The sequence below is a fragment of the Ursus maritimus genome, unplaced genomic scaffold (assembly GCF_017311325.1).
Source record: "Ursus maritimus isolate PB19 unplaced genomic scaffold, ASM1731132v1 scaffold_5, whole genome shotgun sequence".
NCBI classification, from domain to species: domain Eukaryota; kingdom Metazoa; phylum Chordata; class Mammalia; order Carnivora; family Ursidae; genus Ursus; species Ursus maritimus.
In genome coordinates this window covers 78,947,519-78,967,196 of record NW_024426663.1, presented here as the reverse complement: position 1 = coordinate 78,967,196, position 19,678 = coordinate 78,947,519, and the positions used below count along the sequence as shown (strand labels likewise).

General features: G+C 37.2%; 1 protein-coding gene and 1 pseudogene across 1 annotated transcript; both read right to left on the bottom strand.

Annotated features, from left to right (window-relative positions):
* Positions 1–1,364: 1,364 nt before the first annotated feature.
* LOC103680023 lies at positions 1,365–12,986 on the bottom strand (annotated as a pseudogene).
* A 5,403-nt stretch (positions 12,987–18,389) lies between these two features.
* LOC103680022 (vomeronasal type-1 receptor 4-like) lies at positions 18,390–19,346 on the bottom strand. Its single transcript, XM_008709551.1, has one exon. It carries the CDS (start codon positions 19,344–19,346, stop codon positions 18,390–18,392), a length of 957 nt encoding a protein of 318 aa, XP_008707773.1.
* Between the last annotated feature and the right edge of the window lie 332 nt (positions 19,347–19,678).

Below are 19,678 nucleotides of genomic sequence, written 5' to 3'. Positions count from 1 at the left end.
TCACTTCCATCTCTCTTTACTTTAAATCTCTCTTCTCTGGCTCCAACTATGAGTTTTCTCTTTCCCAAGGAGCTTTGAAGCACAGAGGTCTGTGATTTATGACTCACACATGTACTGAGAGAAGCTGCAGTTTCACCATTAAGCTTTTCTTTTTTTTTTTTTTTTCACCTCAGATTCAAATTATATTTCTTTGAGCACATTACTTAGTTTGAAAATATTTATAATTATTGGGGCACCCAGATGGCTCAGTTGTTTAAGCATCTGCATTTGGCTCAGCTCAGGATCTCAGGGTCCTAGGATCAAGCCCTGAATAAGTCTCCATGCTCAGCAGAGAGTCTGCTTCTCCCTCTCCCAACTCATGCTCTTTCTCTCTCTCTCAAAAAAAAATAATTAAAATCTTTAAAATGTTTATATACTTTTTTACTCTTTGTAATAGTTTATTTAATCTTTTTTATTTTAATTCAATGAACCTGGTTATTATTTATTTATATTTATAATTATTTTATTGAGATTTTATTTCTTCAAGAAAAAATTTTACGTTTCTAATATATTACACTGTGATATATGGGAATTGTTAAGTATTTTAATAAGAGTACAAGACTATACAGATCAAAATTCCTGCTACTGATACAAAAAATACGTCTAGAAAAATGGAGGGTAAACTGAAGAAATAATTCTAGTGATGCAAATAATTCCAAATAAATAAAAAGTAATACATGGTTTTCATAAAGTATTTGAGAATGTATAATAACTTTTTGTTTGGGGGAATCTTGATCAATATTCACTGTGTGAAGGAACGTAGTTATATTTACACTTACATCATTCTCCATAATTAAATCAGATATAATCAAAAGCATATAGTAATCTCAAGTATTGTTTGGGTTTTAAGTATATAACAGTATCTACACAAAATATTTTGACAGATGAAGACAGTTGAGCATAATCAGCAAGTGCAGTTGCTGTAATTTATCTGATAGAGCCTTCATATTAGAGAAGATCTCTAAAATATTAAGGGAATCCAAATAATCATACATATAAATGTTTGACAGTTCTTTGCAGAGAGGTCAAAGATGGCTCCATCCATGTACAACACTCTAAAAGATTTTTGTAAAGAATTATTTCTTTAAGAGGCGTTGTGCACAGGGGGAGGGGCAGAGAGAGAGAGAGAATCTCAAGCAAACTCCCCACCTAGCTCAGAGCCCCATGTGGGCCTCACTCACAAGACCCTAGCCAAAATCAGGAGCCAGACACTCAAACTACAGAGCCAGCCAGTCACCCCGCAAACATGTTTTATTCCATGTATCTGGTCATTTATTTTGTATGTTCATGAAGCTGGATGGCTTGATGAAATGGCCAAAGTAATATTTATTATTGCCTTTTCAAAATTTTACCTCGTTAAAATTCCGGTGTGGGAAATTCTATGCCTATTATATCAGAGAAATGTGTGAGTGTGTTCAGACTTCTGAGGGAAATAGTTTAGAGAGAGAACTCTCATCTGTGCAAAGGCACAGTTTAGGAAGTACCATTTGTTATTTTTCATCAGTACAAGAGAACAGATTACTGGATAACAAGAAGAGAGAAAAGTCTGATGTTCTCCAGCCCTTGTACATTATGTCTATAACTTCTCTAAATGCTAAGGCAACTACTGGCTGAGTAAAAAAACAAACAAACAAAAAACAAAAACAAACTAAGGGCTCACAAATGCCAAGGTCCTGTGAGTGGCCTTAGTTTCAGGAAAGGGTCTTGGGCAGAGGCTGGTCTTGTGGAATGTTACCATGGACACACTGGTCCAGATCATGAGGAACACACACAGGAAAACTCATAAACCCATGCCTCCTACAAAAGCAGCCTCCTGAAATTTATCAGGTACTCTCCTGCTATAGCATGTCAGATAACACATTTGTGCAACTCCATTGCTGTTGAAGGGGGCCACACACAGCACTTATGATGACATGGATGTACATCTGATTTTAGTGATCTAGAAAGAAAAGAGAGATGGAAAAATGTATGTAAGGATTTTCAGTTTGAGCCATGCCTATCAATGTTGTTGGAAATGGTAATTGTGGCCTAAAAAATACTGAGAAAAGATGTGGTGCAGAGGGAAAGACCCTGGTTGACTCTGTATATGTAAACCACTGCCTTACAACCAATATGTTCTAGAAAATTTCTTACTCCAAATGCATTTAATACTTCTGGAATCCCACTGAAAGGAATTGTTATTAGCTAAAGTGAAGTGGGTGCATATCAAATCTATAGGCCTCTTTGCATGGGGCTGAAATAAGAAGGTGTTGATGAGTAACACAAGGAGCAACGTGTTCCCAATAAAACAGTGCCAACTGGAGAATGAAGAACACTCCAAAATAGTATCATTTAAAACTATCGTATCATTGACCTCTTATACGATGGCTAGACTTCTGCAGAGCTAAAAAGGGAACCAAAATGATCTGTAAGCCTGATGGAAATAAGAGAACCCTAAGAAGACTCCATGAGGTATGATCACCCTCAGTAGTAAGTTGTGCAGATGTTCTACCAATATTCGGGAAATGAGGAATGAGTTCTAGAAGTAAATGTCAAGAATTGTTAAAGTCACTTTGGAGGAACGTTAAGGTCAAGACAAACATGTCATTTATAAGAATTCTTCAGTTGCCTTTAGTCCAAAAAGGTAGTTTCATTAAAGCAGGGGGACTGGACACATGGGCAGAAAGAGCTGCCTGGTGTCTTGAGGAGTGGCCCATTACATACTTTGAAGTTGGGAAGGGGTTAAGGACAGCACAGGCCTCCAAGGTATTTTGGAAAAAAAAGTTTCCCGGACCTTGAGAGGGCTAGCTATTGTTAGGAAAAGGATCTTTTATTCCTGCTTCCTAAAAGTCATGATTCCTTTCAGATGTATATGGGTGGGTCATATGGTTTGGGGATGATTGCCAACATGTACCTTGGGGGATAGAGATAAAGGAAGTTTCCAAAAGAATTTTTACATGTTAAAGTAGACTAACAGGATCCTGGGGATTGGGCTAAGATTGCCTTTTGCCATTAGCAAAGTATTAACATGGAGGCAGCTGAGTTCCTAGAGGAAGATCACTTGGCCTGTTTCAAGGACTTTCCAATGGGCTGTAGGCAAAGGAAATTTAATTTTTTCTTTTGCCTTTGTTTCCCACATCAGTATGATGTGGTTTTGGAATATAGGTGATGTTTGGTGGGGTGGAGTCCAGAACCCACGACCAAGAAAGTGTTCTTGAGAAATCTTTGGTGCAAAACGGTGGTTTGTTAAGCACAGGGACAGGACGCATGGGTAGAAAGAGCTCTTGCCCTGGGTTATGAGGGGTGGCTGATTATATACTATGGGGTTGAGGTAGGTAATGAAAAAGGGAGGTTGAGAAAGGACCTTCATATTTGTTAAAGAAGACTCACAGGATACCAGAGGGCTTTCCAGTGTCAGGTTAAAGCTGTTTTTCCCTCTAGCAAGGCATTAACAAGAAGATAGTTTGGAACTTCCTGGAGGAACATTATCCTCTGCCTGTTTCAAGTATCTGTCAATGGTGTGCAGATTATAATGACATTTAATTGTATCTACATTTCCTTCTGGAAGCTAGGTTATTGATAGCAATTCTTTGTTCTTGTAGATTGATAAGATATTTGTAAACTGAGGGAGACGCTTGTCTTGCAGGACTGTGATCTCTAAGTTAACTATCTATTTTTCTTTCCTTAGCTTTAGGTGAGCCATTAGTGCCTGAGCAATGTCACATATATTCCAAAGGTGGGGGAGGGTTGTGGGGTGTCAGATTCTGCTTTGTACTCAGCTTGCCTTCTCTTTCCTCATCAGTAGTGTCTTTTTCTGATTTTAAATTTCATTTCCCTGTTGGCAATATTTCTATATACTTTTTGGCATATTGCCCATTTGGATATTTTTGTTCTTTGCATTATTATGCAGTTCCTGTACAAATATTTCTCCCATTTATTTATTGAGCTATTTGCATTTTTTACTATAAAATTATTATAGCATGGATACAAATCCTATGAGAGATACATGTCCTGTGAATATTTTCTCATATTCCATGTATTCTCTTTTTATTTTCTTAATAAAGCCTTTTAATGAATACAATTCTTCAGGTTTCTCTTTCTTTATTTTTATTTATCTGTTTGAAAGACAGAGAGCATGAGCAGGAAGAAGGGTAGAGGAAGAAAGATAAGCAGTCTCCCACTGTGCAGGAAGCCCAACTAGGGGCTCAATCCCAGGACCCTGAGATCATGACCTGAGCCAAACTCGGATACTTCACCAACTGAACCACCCAGGCACCCTTCTATTTTCATGAAGTTCATTTTTCAATATTTCTTTATAAGTAATGTTTTTGTATCCTGCATAAGAAGTCTTTTCCCCCCATAAGGTCACAAGTTATTTCCCTATGCTTTATTTTAGAAGTTTTATATTTTGGGGGCTCCTAGGTGGCTCATTTAGTTGAGTGTCCAACTCTTGGTTTCAGTTCTAGTCATGATCTCAGGGTCATGAGATCAAGCCCCGTGTCAGGCTCTGTGCTCAGCACAGAGTCTGCTGAAGATTCTCTCCATCTCCTGAACACTCTGCTCCTCCCCATGCCTCAAACAAATAAATGAGTAAAATCTTTGGAACTTTTATGTTATTAGCTAGTATATTTAGATCTATGGCCAATATTTTTTGAAATATAAACCCCAATTTTTATTCTTATATTCAATAGATTAAAATATCTTACAAATTGTTAATGAAGTTAGTAAGCACTTTCAATATCTGAATGTATGTTATCATGAACTAGCGACAATATGCAGATGAATGTTAGTTCATGGACCACACTGTGAATACCACTGCTCTGTGAGGGGCAGATCAGCCAATGACTTTAAATATGTAAGGATGGACTTTGGGAAGGGAAGGGCCTTGGAAGTTCTTAGAAGTCTATGCTGGGGTGGGAGTTATGGTCCAACCTGGCAGCTCTGTTCCTAATGCATTCATTTATATACATGTCCGTTATTGGTCCAAGCCCTGGGAAGTCTACTCTGATGGAAATCCTCATCAAAAAACCCTATGAAAAAATTATTTCTTTTGAAGGTGATAGAGGTACTAAAAAATCTGTAGGATGACCGGTTAAAGCCAATTAGTTGAAGGACATCTCGGCTCCTTCCAGAGTTTAGCTATTGTGGACAATGATGCTATGAACATTGGGTGCATATGGCCCTTCTCTTCACCACGTCTGTATCTTTGGGGTAAATACCCAGTCGTGCAATTGCTGGGTCATAGGATGCCCTTCAGCAGATGAATGAATAAAGAAGATGTGGTCCATATATACAATGGTATATTAATCAGCTATTAGAAAGAATGATTACCCAACATTTGCAGCAACATGGATCGGACTGGAGGAGATAAAGTGAAATAAGTCGAGCAGAGAAAGACAATGATCATATGGTTTCACTCATTTGTGGAACATAAGGAAAAGCACGGAGATCAGTAGGAGAAGGAAGGGAAAAAGAAAGGGGGTGTAAAGAGAAGGGGGAATGAACTAGGAGCTACTATGGACTCTGGGAAACAAACTGAGGGCTTCAGAGGGGAGGGCAGTGGGGGATTGGGCTAACCCGGTGATGGGTATTAAGGAGACCATGTATTGCATGGAGCACTGGGTGTTATATGCAAACAATGAATCGTGGAACACTGCATCAAAACTAATGATGTATGGTGAGTAACATAACATAACAAAAAATTTTAAAAAAAGAATGACAATCAACTATATATATATATATATATATATATATATATATATATATATATGCAGCTGAGTAGTTATCAAACACTCTACAAGTGTCCAGTAACATAGACTTGTCAAGAAATACACTTTCCTCTTGGTATTCCTTCCTTTCTCTCGTAGATTTATTTATATTATCCTTGACCAAAATACCCTTTATGAGTTGATATACCAAGGTGAGAAAATAACAAGAGTCATCCACTCACAGTGGTGTGGGCTTTAATAGTACCAGCTGCTTTGGACTTCAGATTCAACTCGCATATATTTAAGATATACCATGCTAGTTGCTAGGTGCTCCTGTGAGCCCATGACACAATAGTTCCTTAGGGTTGACATTTTTATCAATGCCTCAGACAGGTTAAATTGCTTGCCCATGGTCTGTGATTTCAAGTTACATATTAATTCTATGGTCCTTATTGAATCAATTTTTGTTTATATTGAAAAGTTGGAGTCAAGGAACATCTTTGTCTAATGGTTATGTAGTTGTGTTAGCACAAAAACAGTGATTTTTTTATGTTTATTGCTACATTATTTATAATAACCAAGATATGGAAGCAATTCAAGCATCCATTGACAGATAAATGAGTAAAAATGTTATACAAATGTGCACACACACAGACACACACACACACTTGAACTCACACACAATGAACTGTTACTCAATCATAAGAAACAATGAGATTGTTGCTATTTGCAACAATGTGGCTGGACCTAGAAGATACTATGCCAAGTGAAACAAATCAGAAGCGGAAAACATATACCACATGATTTCATTTATACGTGAACTCTAAAATAAAAAAGAAATGAACAAACAAAAACAGAAACTGATCTATAAGTACAGAAAATGAATTCATGCTTGCTAGAGGGCAAGGGAGTGAGAGGATGGGCAACATGGGTGAAAGGGAGAGGGGATGTAGAGACTTCCTGTTACAGAATGAATAAGTCAAGGGATAAAAGGTACAACAAAAGTACAGTCAATGAATGGTGACAGATGGTAACTACCTTATGGTTAGCACAGCATAACATAGACTTGTTGAATCCTGATTTGTACACCTGATTAATGTAACCCTATGAATCAACTGTACTTCAATGGATATAATAATAATAATTAATAATAATAATATATCCAAATTTTTTTCTTTGAAAATATCACCAAAATTGAGAAAATTTTAACTACACTGACTATGTCATAAAAAGAAGTCTCAAATTACTAAAATAGGAAATGAATGTGGGGCCATTACTGCCAAACTTACTGACATCAAAATGATAACAGGATACTATAAAAATTGCATACCAATAAAGTGGAAAATCTACATGAAATAGATCAATTCCTAGAAACACACAAACTACCAAAGCTAAGTAAAGAGACTGAAACAGTTATCCAAACACAGGAAACACCTCTAAACAAAACAAAGTAAAGCCCAGGCCCAGATGGCTTAATCAGTGATGTAATGGAGAAATTCTACTGAACAGTTAATAAGATTAACACTGATCTTTTTTCAAACTCCTGCAAAAGAACCAAAAGCAGACTAAAACATTCCAAGAAAAATGTAGACCAGTATCTCTTATGAACACAGATGAAAAGTACTCCACAAAATATTAGTACACTGAGTGAAGCATCATCTTCTTTGAAGTTCTTCTTTAAATTCCAGTTAGTTAACACACAGTGTGACGTTAGTTTCAGGTGTACAAAATAGTGATTCAGAAATTCCATACAACACCCAGTACTCATCACACCTGCACTCCTTAATACCCATCACATATTGCCCATACTCCCCCTTACATTTCCCATGGTAACTATCAGTTTGTTCTCTATACTCATACAGACTCTTATCTGTTTCTTGGTTTGCCTCTCTCTTTTTCTCCCCTTGCTCATTTGTTTTGTTTCTTAAATTCTATCTATGAGTGAAATCATATGGTATTTGTCTTTCTCCAACTGACTTAATTTGCTTAGCATATTGCTCTCTAGGTCCTTCCACGTCATAGAAAATGGCAGGATTTCACTCTTTTTAATGGCTGTGTAATATTCCATTGTATAAATATACCACTTCTTCTTTATCCATTCCTCATTAGATGGACACTTGGGCTATTTCCATATCTTGCTTACTGTCGAAAACGCTGGTATGAACATTAGAGTGTATGTATCCCTTTGAATGAGTATTCCTGTAGCCTTTGCAAAAATCCCTAATAGTGCAATTGCTGGATCTGAGGATAGTTCTATTTTTAACATTTTGAGAAACCTCCATACTGTTTTCCAGAGTGGCTGCACCACTTTCTATTCCCACTAACAACGCAAGAATGTTCCCATTTCTCCACATCCTTGCCAACACCTGTGGCTTTTTATTGTTGTTGATTTCAGCCATTCTGAGAGGTGTAAGGTGATATCTTTTGTAGTTTTGATTTGAATTTCCTTGATGATGAGTGATGTTGAACATCAATTCATGTGTCTGTTGGCCATCTCTGTTTTGGAAAGAAGTCATAGTCATGTCTTAGGCCCATTGCTAATTGGATTATTTGGTGTTTCCATGTTGAATTGTATAAGTTCTTTATATATTTTGAATACTAACCCTTTATCAGATATGTCATTGGCAGATATCTTCTCCTGTTCCATAGGTTGCCTTTTAGCTTTGTTGATTGTTTCCTTTGCTGTGCAGAAGCTTTCTATTTTGATGAAATCCCAGTAGCTTACTTTTGCTTTTGTTTTCCTTGCCTCAAGAGACATATCTAAAAAAAGAGATCCAATATTTCCACATTCTCTCCAACATGTGTTATTATGCTTAAATAGTGATTATCTTTAAATAATAGACAGTGGATCCCTCGTGCAATGTTAGTGGGAATGTATAACGCTATAACCACTATGGAAAACCGGATGTGGGCTCCTAAAAGATTTTTAAAGTAGAATTAGCATATGATCCAGCAATCTCAGTCTGGCTATATATGTCTAACAATTAAAAGCAGGTTATCAAAGAGATATTGGCACATCCATGTTCAGAACAGCAATATTTACAACATCCAAAATGTGGAAGAAACCCAAATGTCCATTAATGGATGAACAGCTGAATAAAATGTGGTATATGCAATCAATGGAGTATTATTCAGCCTTCAACTGACCATTGACTGATGAATGGATAAAGATGTGGTATAGACACACAATGCAATATTATTCAGTGATCCAAAAGAATGAAATCTTGCCATTTGCAACAAAATGGATGGAACTAAAGTGTAGTATGCTATGCAAAATAAGTCAGAGAAAGACAAATAGAACATGATTTCACTCATATGTGGATTTTAAGAAACAATAGGGAACAAACTAAGGGCTGTGGAGGGGAGGTGGGTGTGGGGATGGGTTAAATGGGTGATGGGCATTAAGGAGTGCACTTGTAATGAGCACAGGGTGTTATATGCAAGTTATGAATCATTAGATTCTATCCCTGAAACATGCTACACTATATGTTAACTAACTTGAATTTAAATAAAACCTTGAAAGGAAAAAAAAACACAACATTTAGTGAAACTGTTAATTCTTATTATTAATTATCAAGACATCAATAGATTTTTCAATGCTAATAGCTTTTATTGTCATGAATCCAAACTAATGTTCAATTTCTGTGTAAAATATGTAATCTCTCTGAAAACATAGAAAGGTAATAAACCCAGGCTGAACAAAAACAAAGGAAAAAAGTAAATAAATAAATATAAATAAATAAATAAATAAATAAATAAATAAATAAAGTGATTATCCTATTTGGGATAAGGTGATATATCATTGTGGTTTTAATTTGCATTTCTCTAATGAGTAGTGATGTTGAGCAATTTTCACATGCTATTGGTCATTTGTGTTGGTTTATTTGGTTTTTTGTTGTCCTTGTTGAATTATACAAGTTCTTTATATATTCTGGATATTAATCTCTCATCAGATATATGATTCCTAATTATTTTCTCCCATACCATAGGATGCCTTTTTACTCTGTTTTCTTTGATAAACAGAGTTTTTAAGTTTGACATATTTCCAATTACCTCCTTTGCTTTTGTTGCCTGTGCTTTTGAATTCATATCAAAGAAATCATTACCAAATCTAATGCTACAAATGTTTTCTCCTATATCTTATTCTAGTATTTTAAAGCTTTAGGTCTTACCTTTAGGTTGTTGTCCATTTTTAATGACTTTTTATACATGTTGTAAGGGTAAGGTAAAGGTCTAAGTCCTACTCTGGCATATAGATACCCAATTTTCCCAGCAACAATTTTTGAAAAGACTCCTTTCCTTACTGTGTGGTCTTGGCACCCTTACCAAGATCATTTGACCAAATACATGAGGATTTATTTCAAGGTTCATTATTCTTTTCCATTGCTCTACATGTGTCATTATTCCAGTACCCCATTGTTTTGATTACTGCAGTATGCTTTGAAATCAGGAAGTATGATGTCTACAATTTTGTTCTTCTTTTTCAAGATTATTCTGCCTCCTCAGCATGCCTCATATGCCACATGAATTTTTAGGATGCATCTTTGTTTCAAACAAAATGCCATTGGGATTGGGATAATGATTCCATTGATTGTGTAACTGACTTTGGGTAATATGAACATTTTAACAATATTAAGTCTTCTAATCTCTAAACGTCAGATGTGTCTGTATTGATTTGTGTCTCCTTTGATTTCTCTCAGCAATGTTTCAGTGTGTAATTCTTACACCTTCTTGCTTTATTCCAAAGTATTTTATTCTTTCTGATGTTCTGGAAAATGAGAGAGTTTTCTTTGGTTCTCTTTCAAATTTTAAATTGTTCATGTATAGAAATGCTAACTGATTTTTTTGTGTTAATTTTGTGCACTGTAATTTCATTGAATTCGTTTATTACTTCTTAGAGATCTTTTTTATGGAATATATAGGATTTTTGCCATGTCATCTACAAACACAGTTAATGTTACATATTCCCTTCCAATTTGCAGGCCTTTTATTTCTTTTTCCTGGGTAATTGCTCTGGCTGAAACGTCCAATTCTATATAGAATAGAATGAACAAGAGTATGTATTCTTGTTTTTCAAAAAAAAAAAATTTATTTATTTATTTGAGAGCGAAAGAGCATAAGATGGGAGACGGGCAGAGGTAGAGTGAGAAGCAGACTCCCCACTGAGTGGGGCTCCCAATGCAGGGCTCAATCCCAGGACCCTGAGATCATGACCAGAGCTGATGTGAGAAGCTTAACCAAATGAAAAACCCAAGCGCCTTAGTATTCTTTTTTGTTGTTGTTTATTTATTTAAGTAATCTCTATACCCAAAATGGTGTTGAAACCCCTGCCCCTGATATCAAAAGTCACAGGTTCTTCCAACTGAGCCAGCCAGGCACCCCAGAAGTAGGTATTCTTGTCTTCTTGCTGATCTTACAGAGAAAGTTTTTTTTTCCCCGTTTTGGATGATGATAGATGTGGGATTTCCTTTATTTTACTTATTTATTTATCATTTATTTTAATTGAGTTATAATCAAAACATAATCTTACGTAAGTTGAAGAAAAGACTTCTTCTGAACTGCTTTCAGGATTTTCTCTTTATCTCTGAATTTTCCAAGCTTCACTGTTATATGTCGGGGTGTTGACCTATTTTTATTGATTTTGAGGAGGGTTATCTGTGCCTCCTGGACTTGAATGTATGTTGCCTTCCCCAGATTAAGGAATATATAATTCATTCAAATACACCATCTGCCCCTCTCTGTCTTTCCTCTTCCTCTGATCCCAATGATTTGGATATTGTTTTGCTTCCTGGTATCTCTGATGTCTTGAATCCTCTCTTCATCATCCAGTAGTTGTTTATCTCTCTTACTCTCAGCTTCTTTATTCTCCATTATTTTGTCTTCTATATCACTGACTCTCTCTTTGCCTTGTTTATCCTAGCATTTACAGCCTCCATCTTTGATTACATCTCAGTACTAGCCTTTTTGATTTCTACCTGATTAGATTTTAGTTCTTTTATTTCTCCAGAAAGGGATTCTCTAGTGTCTTCTATGCTTTTCTCAAGCCAGCTACTATCTTTATAAGAGTAGTTTTGAATTTAGTTCTTACATCTTACTTATATCCACATTGATTAAGTTCCTGGCAGTGAGTATTGCCTCTTATTGTCTCTTTTGGGATGAGTTGTTCTGTGTTGTCATTAGGTCCAGAAATGTATAGATGAATGAGAGAAAGTACAAAAATAGCACAACAACACCAGAGAAAAATCACTAAACATATCAGAGGAACAGAAACCAAAATCAGAGAGAGGGAATAAAATCTAACAAGAATTTGAATAAAACAGAACAATAAACTAGATCCTGGGTGTATTTTGGTCTGTTTGTTAGAAGAAACAAGATCTCAAAATAGAAAAGAAAGAAAAACTTATATACATTCAAAAATAAAATTGAATACAATGAAAGGAATCCACAAATGAAATATATATATAATGTAAATGTAAAAATGAAAATTAAAAAAGACCTTAAATATGCGTTGATACAATGAGAAAATAGGTGAAAAGGAAAAAAAAGGTAAGACTAAAAGCCTAGAGAATAATAAGAAAAAACCATTGACGCTATATACTGATTTCCCAACGAGCTGAGATTTTGCAGTTCTCTATGATCAGTAAATTCTGTATTAGCCAGAAATTCCTGCTTCTCCTCTGGGGGAAGGGCCTGTTGCACTGATTCTCAGCTGTCTTTTCCTGGGAAGAATTGTACCACTGCTGTAAGGCATCCAGGCTCAGTGTAAAGGGCACCAGTTTGCTTTATGTGGTTGTTTTGTTCCCTGAAGGCTTTCAGCACAAATTGGGGAGTGGACAATAGAATGGCAACACCCTGATCTCTAGCCCCAGAGCTGAGAGTTCGCACCCTGCACTCTTAAGTGAGCCCTCACAGAAAAGCAGTCAATCGCTTTTGTCTCCCTGGTTTCCATTGAAACTCTGTGTTCCCCAAGCATGTGACTGAGCATTTTTATTTCAGGCACATGACCCCATTTCGGGTCTCCAAAATTTATGGACTCCTGCAGCCCACCCACCCCTTCACCATTCTGCCTGGGGAAAGGAGTGGGGTCTCTCCTTGGTTTTGCCTCTTGATGGGTCCCTGCTTGGACACCCATCACTGGACCATGTAGCGGTTTGCTGTTTATGGCAATGCTGAGCAGAAAGCCAGCACCTGGACTCACTGTTTGCGGCTGGCTTCCCCTCTCTGATGCTTGGGAACTTTGCCACGCTCAGTCACCCCCATTCTTTTTGTGACCTTGGGGATCCTAAGACCATGCTGTCCCACCTGGGATTCTGCCTGGCTTTGTCCCTGAGCATCTTTCAGGCAGACTCTAAAAGTTCTGATTTTGTGCTCCACTGCTTATGACATTTTCTGGTACCAAACTTATGGAGGATCCCCCCACTCCCTTGGTTTGTCCTCCATTATTTTTTTTTTTATTTTTATTTATTTGACAGAGAGCAACAGCCAACAAGAGAGGGAACACAAGCAGGGGGAGTGGGAGAGGAAGAAGCAGGCTCCTAGCGGAGGAGCCTGATGTGGGGCTCGATCCCAGAATGCCAGGATCACGCCGTGAGCCGAAGGCAGACACTTAACGACTACGCCTCCCAGATGCCCCTATCCTCCATTATATCACCTCAGATTCACACCTCTGCACCTCCCACTCTGCAAAAAGTGGTCACTTTTCTATTTGTATTATTGCAGCAATTCTTTTCTCAGATGTCCAGTTGCCTTTAGAGGTGTTCAGAATGATTTGATAACTATCTAGCTGAATTCCAGGGATCAGATGAATTTAGGGTCCCCTACTCCTCTGCCATCTTAACTCCTCCTCCCATTTCCATTTTTTCTTGCCATGTTCATACTCTGGCCTTTTAAATTCTCTTCCCCAGAGGCAATACAGTTATTTTGAACTCTATGAATGACTTGTGTATTGCTTGGTACCCCATGTCTCTGTGTTTGATTTTCTTTTTCATTCCATCAATGAACTCATGCTTTTTTTCAGGTTATGTTCCCTGAAAGGCTGCGCATGGTAAATAAAGCACCATACAAATCATCTGAGGCTTTGTGTGATATCTGCTCAGAGAGGCTTTACATTTACTGTTTGCAGATGGCAAAGACTTGTAGTAACCATCCTGTAATGGTTAAACCTTATGTGTCACTTAACCCAGTTGGTTGGTCGAACACCACTGTGGATGCTGCTGTAGTGGTATTTTATAGATGTACTTAACATTTACAATAAGTTGATTTTAAATAAGGATTTTTTTCAATATTGGGGGTGGGCCTCATCCAATCAGTTCAAGGCCTTAAATGCAAAAATTGGCTTCTTGGAGAAGAAGAAATTCTACCTCAAGTCTTTAACATGGAAATCCTACCTAGTTTCCAGGCACCATATGGAATTTCGACTCAAGATTGGAACATCAGACCTTACCAGAATTTGAGGACAGTGAGCCTGCCCTACATATATCAGGTATGCCAGCTTTCACAGTCTCCTGAGGGAATTCCTTAAAATAAATCTATAGGTGTAGGTATAGACTGTGTGTGTATTTGTGTGTGTATGTTTTTTCTGTGTGTGTGTGTGTGTGTGCGTGTGTGTATGCTATTGGTTCTATTTCTCTGAAGAACACTGACACTTAACTTAAACTTCTTTACTAGAGAGAGAGGAGTCAATTCTTCACCTCAGTGCCTGAGAAGACTGGTTTATATCTAGTTTGATGATTGTCTAGGGCCTGTCACAGTACTCCGGCCAGTCCTAAGGCTTTACTTACTTCAAGTTAGCACACTTTTTAGTTGCTGACCTAAGTTCCTTGATGTGTAACAGGGAGACAAATGGCCTTGAGGACTGAAGGACCAGAACTTTCCCAGTCCAGAGAGGTCAGCAAGTCTGTTTGATTATAGGCTCTTTGATTAGCCTAGCAATTTTTTTAGCAAAATATTTTTCTTTTTTCTTTTTTTAGGTCACACAAATTATTTACTAACCACCCTTTGAGCATCTATAGACTTGCCCTCCTGTGCACAAGGACCAGGGTATTCCTACCTATCAGGAAACAGGAACCAGAACCTGGAGCACAACCGCGTGTCCACCCCAGCACTGTGATAACGAGAAATGTTACAGACCACTGCACTCCCTTACTGCTTACCCTAAACTACTATAAAAAGCCCTGGGATAGGCAGAAACCTCAGAGATGGCCTTTGTCCAAGAATCTGCCTTCTACCCAGTTTGCTGTCTTCATGAATGAAGCTCAAATTCATTTCCAATCAAGACACATCTCTTGAGTAATGATCTTTCCAGCTATGGGCAGCCAGCCAAACTTGGGTTCGGTAACAGGCATGCTCACTGTGTGTGAGCCCTGAACTCTGCTTTTGGTTCCTTGGTTTGTGAGACTGTTAAAAGCTCTGCAAAGTCTTTCTCTCTCCCTGGAATCTCTGCAGTAACTGGGAAACATCTCCATGATGAACACAGCACAAAATATGGGCCCTCAATTTGACTCTACTCTTTCTACATGGCCCCTTTTACTTCCTTGACCTAGAGCAGGCTTTCTTATATTTATCCATTTTTTGTAGTTGTTTTCAGCAGGAGGGCTGTATAAATTACATATTCCAACATTGCCAGAAGCAGAAATCCCATGTATGTAGCTTTTTGAACTACTGTTTCGATTGCCTTAGTGATCTACCAGGAATTCTCTTTCTCAACTCAGCTTTATTGAATTACATGTATTTTTATTAGCTCTGTCTTGAAATCACTTACTCTATAATACATGTCAGGGTAAATTGCTTCGCTTTCTTCTTTCTCATTTTCTTAATTTTTTTGTTTCATTTTCTTCTGGTTTTTGTGTAATTTATTTATCCACATTTGCTGTTTTTCTTTTTAGTTTTTATATTTCTTTAATTTGAACCCTCATTTTATTATACTATTACTTTTTCTTCCCTATCTTTTAGGGTCATAAATTGTCCTCCATTTACACCTTGAGTTTCATTGTTCAATTTTGTTATATAGCCTTTCAGTATTGAAGAATGCATAACATACCATTTCTCTTACATTTTCTCATCAAGTAAGTTATGTTAAAAACTATTTCCAATTTCCAAAAATGTTGCAGCTTTTCTTGTATTGTTTTAAATTGCTACCTTATTTTCATAGAAGCCAGAGAATGTGATCTGTGTAGAAACACTTCTGCTTATTCCGTTAGAAATGTTATGCCCTCCTCACTCAGGTCACCTCTCTCAGTGTTCCACGTTTCTAAATGGTCTAAATATACATGTGAACAAATGTATATTCTCTAACTCAGGGTTGAAAATAATTTTTAATTTTTACTTTAAATTAAAACTTTAAGTATATTGTCCAATGATATGTATTCTTTTTTTTAATAATGACTTTATTTAACTATCATTTAATACTATATAATTCACCAATTTAAAGTGTAAAATTCAATGGTTTTTAGTATATTCACAGATCTGTGCAACCATCCACACAATCTATGTTAGAATGTTTTTATCACCCCTACAGGAAACTCTTTGCCCACTAGAAGCATTCCCTGTTTCACCCTTCCATCCCCCACCCACTCCTTCCCATAGCCATAGGCAGCTGATAATCTATTTTCTGTGTCTATGGGTTTGCCTATTCTGGACACTTCATATAAGTGGAATGACACATTATATGGTCTTTGAAGATTAGCTTCTTCCAGGGATGCCTGGGTGGCCCAGTCAGTAAAGTGTCTGACTTTTGATATTGGCTCAGTTCCTGATTTTGGGGTCACGAGATCAAGCCCCATGTTGTGTTCTGCACTCAGCACAGAGTCTGCTTGAGATTCTCTCTATCCCTTTGTCCCTGCCCTTTCATTCTTTCTTCTCTCTCTCTCTCAAAAAAAAAAAAAAGAGCTTCCCTTCTTCCACTCAGCATGTTTTCATGGTTCATCCATGTGTCAGTCCTGAATATGATTCCATGCTATGAATATACCACAGCTTTTCCTTCATTCATTGCTAGGTGGACTTGTCAGTTGTTTCCATGTTTTTATATTATGAATAACGCTGCTGTGAATATTCACATAGACCTATTTTTGTTTGGAGAACTCTTCTCAATTCTTTGATAGTGGAATTGCTGGGCTCTATGTTAATTCTATCTTTAACTGTTTGAGAAACTTCCAAGCTGTTTTCCACAAGAGGTGCACCAGTTTACATGCCCAACAACAGTGTAAGAGGGTTCCAATTTCCCCACATCCTCTCCACCCTTGTAATCAATCTCTTCTTTATTTTAGCCAATCTGGTGGGTGTAAACTATCCAGTATGGTTTTGATTTGCATTGATCCACGGTATGTGTTTTAAGTGCACAATTTTTCCCTATAGGGGTAACAATTACTGAAATAATTGTGTGTGAATCTCCCACTAAAATCATGGACATGCTGTCTTCTGTTTATAATTTGTCTTCTTATATTGAAGTTAACCTTTTGACGGTCTAAAATTTTAGGGCAACTTCTTCTCAGTTGTCTTAATCTTTGTCATTGTTGTAGTACCCCCTCCATCACAAGGCCCAGTTTTTGTCTGACAGTTTAGAAATACTCATATTTTTTCAAATATTTTTTCAAATATTTTTAGAAATACTCATAGCTTTTAAAAATTAGTATTTCCACACTCTAATTGTTTTCAGTTTGAGCGTCTTCATGCCTTCCTTGTTCTTATCTAGCTGAATTTTTTTATTTTTTAATTCTGTTTACCTCATCAGTCAGTCTCTGTTCTCTGGCTCCAATTCCCAGTTTTGTCTTTCCTGAGAAGCTGTGAAGCACAGAGGTCTGTGCTGTAAGAGTCACTCATGTGCTGAGGACAGCTTCACTTTCAGTGGATGTTCACTCCCTTATACTTGTCTGAGCATAGTTCTTAGGGAAAAAATACTTTTAAATATTTTATTGAAAATTTTAGCTCTTTTCTAGCAGAATTCTTGAGCTTCTCTGATATAGTGTAATGTGACAAAAGGGAATGGCTCCATATTTCTTTCCAAAAGTAGATATCCACAAAGAAAACATATTTTGCTTTTGACACAAAAAAACATGCCTTTGAAAAACAGAACTATTCAAGAAATATCTCCGGTGATGCAAATACGTTGAAAGTGTGCATAGAGGAAGTAAAGCAGGGCTTCGTAAAGTATATGAGGATTTTTTGGGGGGATTCAGTATTACTCATAAGATGAGGGAAACATGGTTATATTTACACATATCATTGTTTGTGGTTAAACCAGATATAACTGACAACATATGGTAAACTCATGTATTGACTCCAAGGTGTAAAGTATGAAATAGTGCAGATACCAAGTCTTTTGGTCTAAGGGAAGATCTGTCTAGCATAATCCAGCAAGTGTAGTTACTGTAAGTGACCCAATAGATCTGTCACATTAGGAAAAATGTCTTAAAAATAGGGTAATGCGAAGAAATCAAAATGCATTTTTGAGAATGATTATAAGATAGATTGCCCCATCCAGGTGTAACTGTTTCAAAAATATTTTATTCCACAACACAAACCTTTATCTCCTATGTTCATGACGCTGGATGGTTTGAGAGATGACCACAGGGACTATTTTTAGCACTCTTTCATAATTTGACCTTCCCTAAATTAAGGGTGGGAAATTCTAATTGAGGCCTTTGTATCAGAAAATGTGTGAGGGCATCATGTGTTCAGGGAAATTGTGTGCTGAGAGGATTTTCTCATCTTTGCAAAGGCACAGTTCAGAAAGAATCGCTTGTTATGATTTTTGATCAGTATAAAAGGAGAGATTGCAGGGTAAAAATGTGAGAGAATTATGGTGATGTTCTCCAGACCTTTTACATTACGTTCATAACATACATAAATGGTAAGGAAGCTATTACTCCAGTAAAAGAAAACAAAGCAGCTCACCAGCGCCAGGATTGTGTGGGTGGCCTTGGTTTCAGGAGAGGGTCTTGGGCTGAGGCTGGTCCTGTGGACATGCTGGACTGTCTTGCGATGTTTGAAAAGGAACTTTACCATGTACACACTAGTCCAGACCATGAGGAACACACACACAAAATCTCGTAAGACCATGGACCCTCGAAAGATGCCTGACTGAAGGTGATCAGGATCCTTCCCAATACAGTATGTCAGAGAATAGAATTTGTCAAGTTCTGTGGTGTTGTAGGGGGCAAATGCACTTATGATGACATGAATATAGATCAGCATGTTAATGATCCAGAAAGAACAGAAGGCAGGAAGAATGTATGTGCAGATTTTGGGTTTGAGCCATGCCCACCTAGAGTTGCTGGGAGTGATAATGATGGCCTGAACAATACTCAGGAAAGATGTGGTACAGAGGGAAAGACCCCGGAAGACTCTGTGGATGTAGAGTATTGCCTTGCAACCAATGTCATCTAGAAAATTTCTTACTCCAAAGGCATTCATTACTTCTGGAATCCCACTGAAAAGAATTGTCATGACATTCGCAAAAAGCAAATGGATAAATATCAAATCTATAGGCTTCTTTGTATGTAGCTGGACTAAGAAGCTGTTGATGAGTAACACCAGTAGCAATGTGTTTCCAATAAAACCAATTCCAAGTTGAGTGAAAATGAACACTCCCAAAATACTATCACGTGAAACTATCACATTCATTGCCCTCTTTACTTTGATACACTCTTGCACAGATTCAAAAGGAACCCAAAATGGGTTGTAAACCTGATGGAAATTATGGGATCATATGGAGACTCCATGAGGTCTGATCATCCTCAGCAGGAGGTTGTGCAGATGCTCTGTAACAACATTCAGGAAAGTAAGAATTAGTTCTAGAGGTAAATATCAAGGATTATTGATGTCACTGCACAGGAATATATGGGATGAGATAAAGCAAACTTTTTATGAAAACATAACTGTAATTCTACAAAATAAATTTAATATTCAGAAGAAGTTGTTTTGTTTATTAAAAGCAATATTTCAGATTTATACAG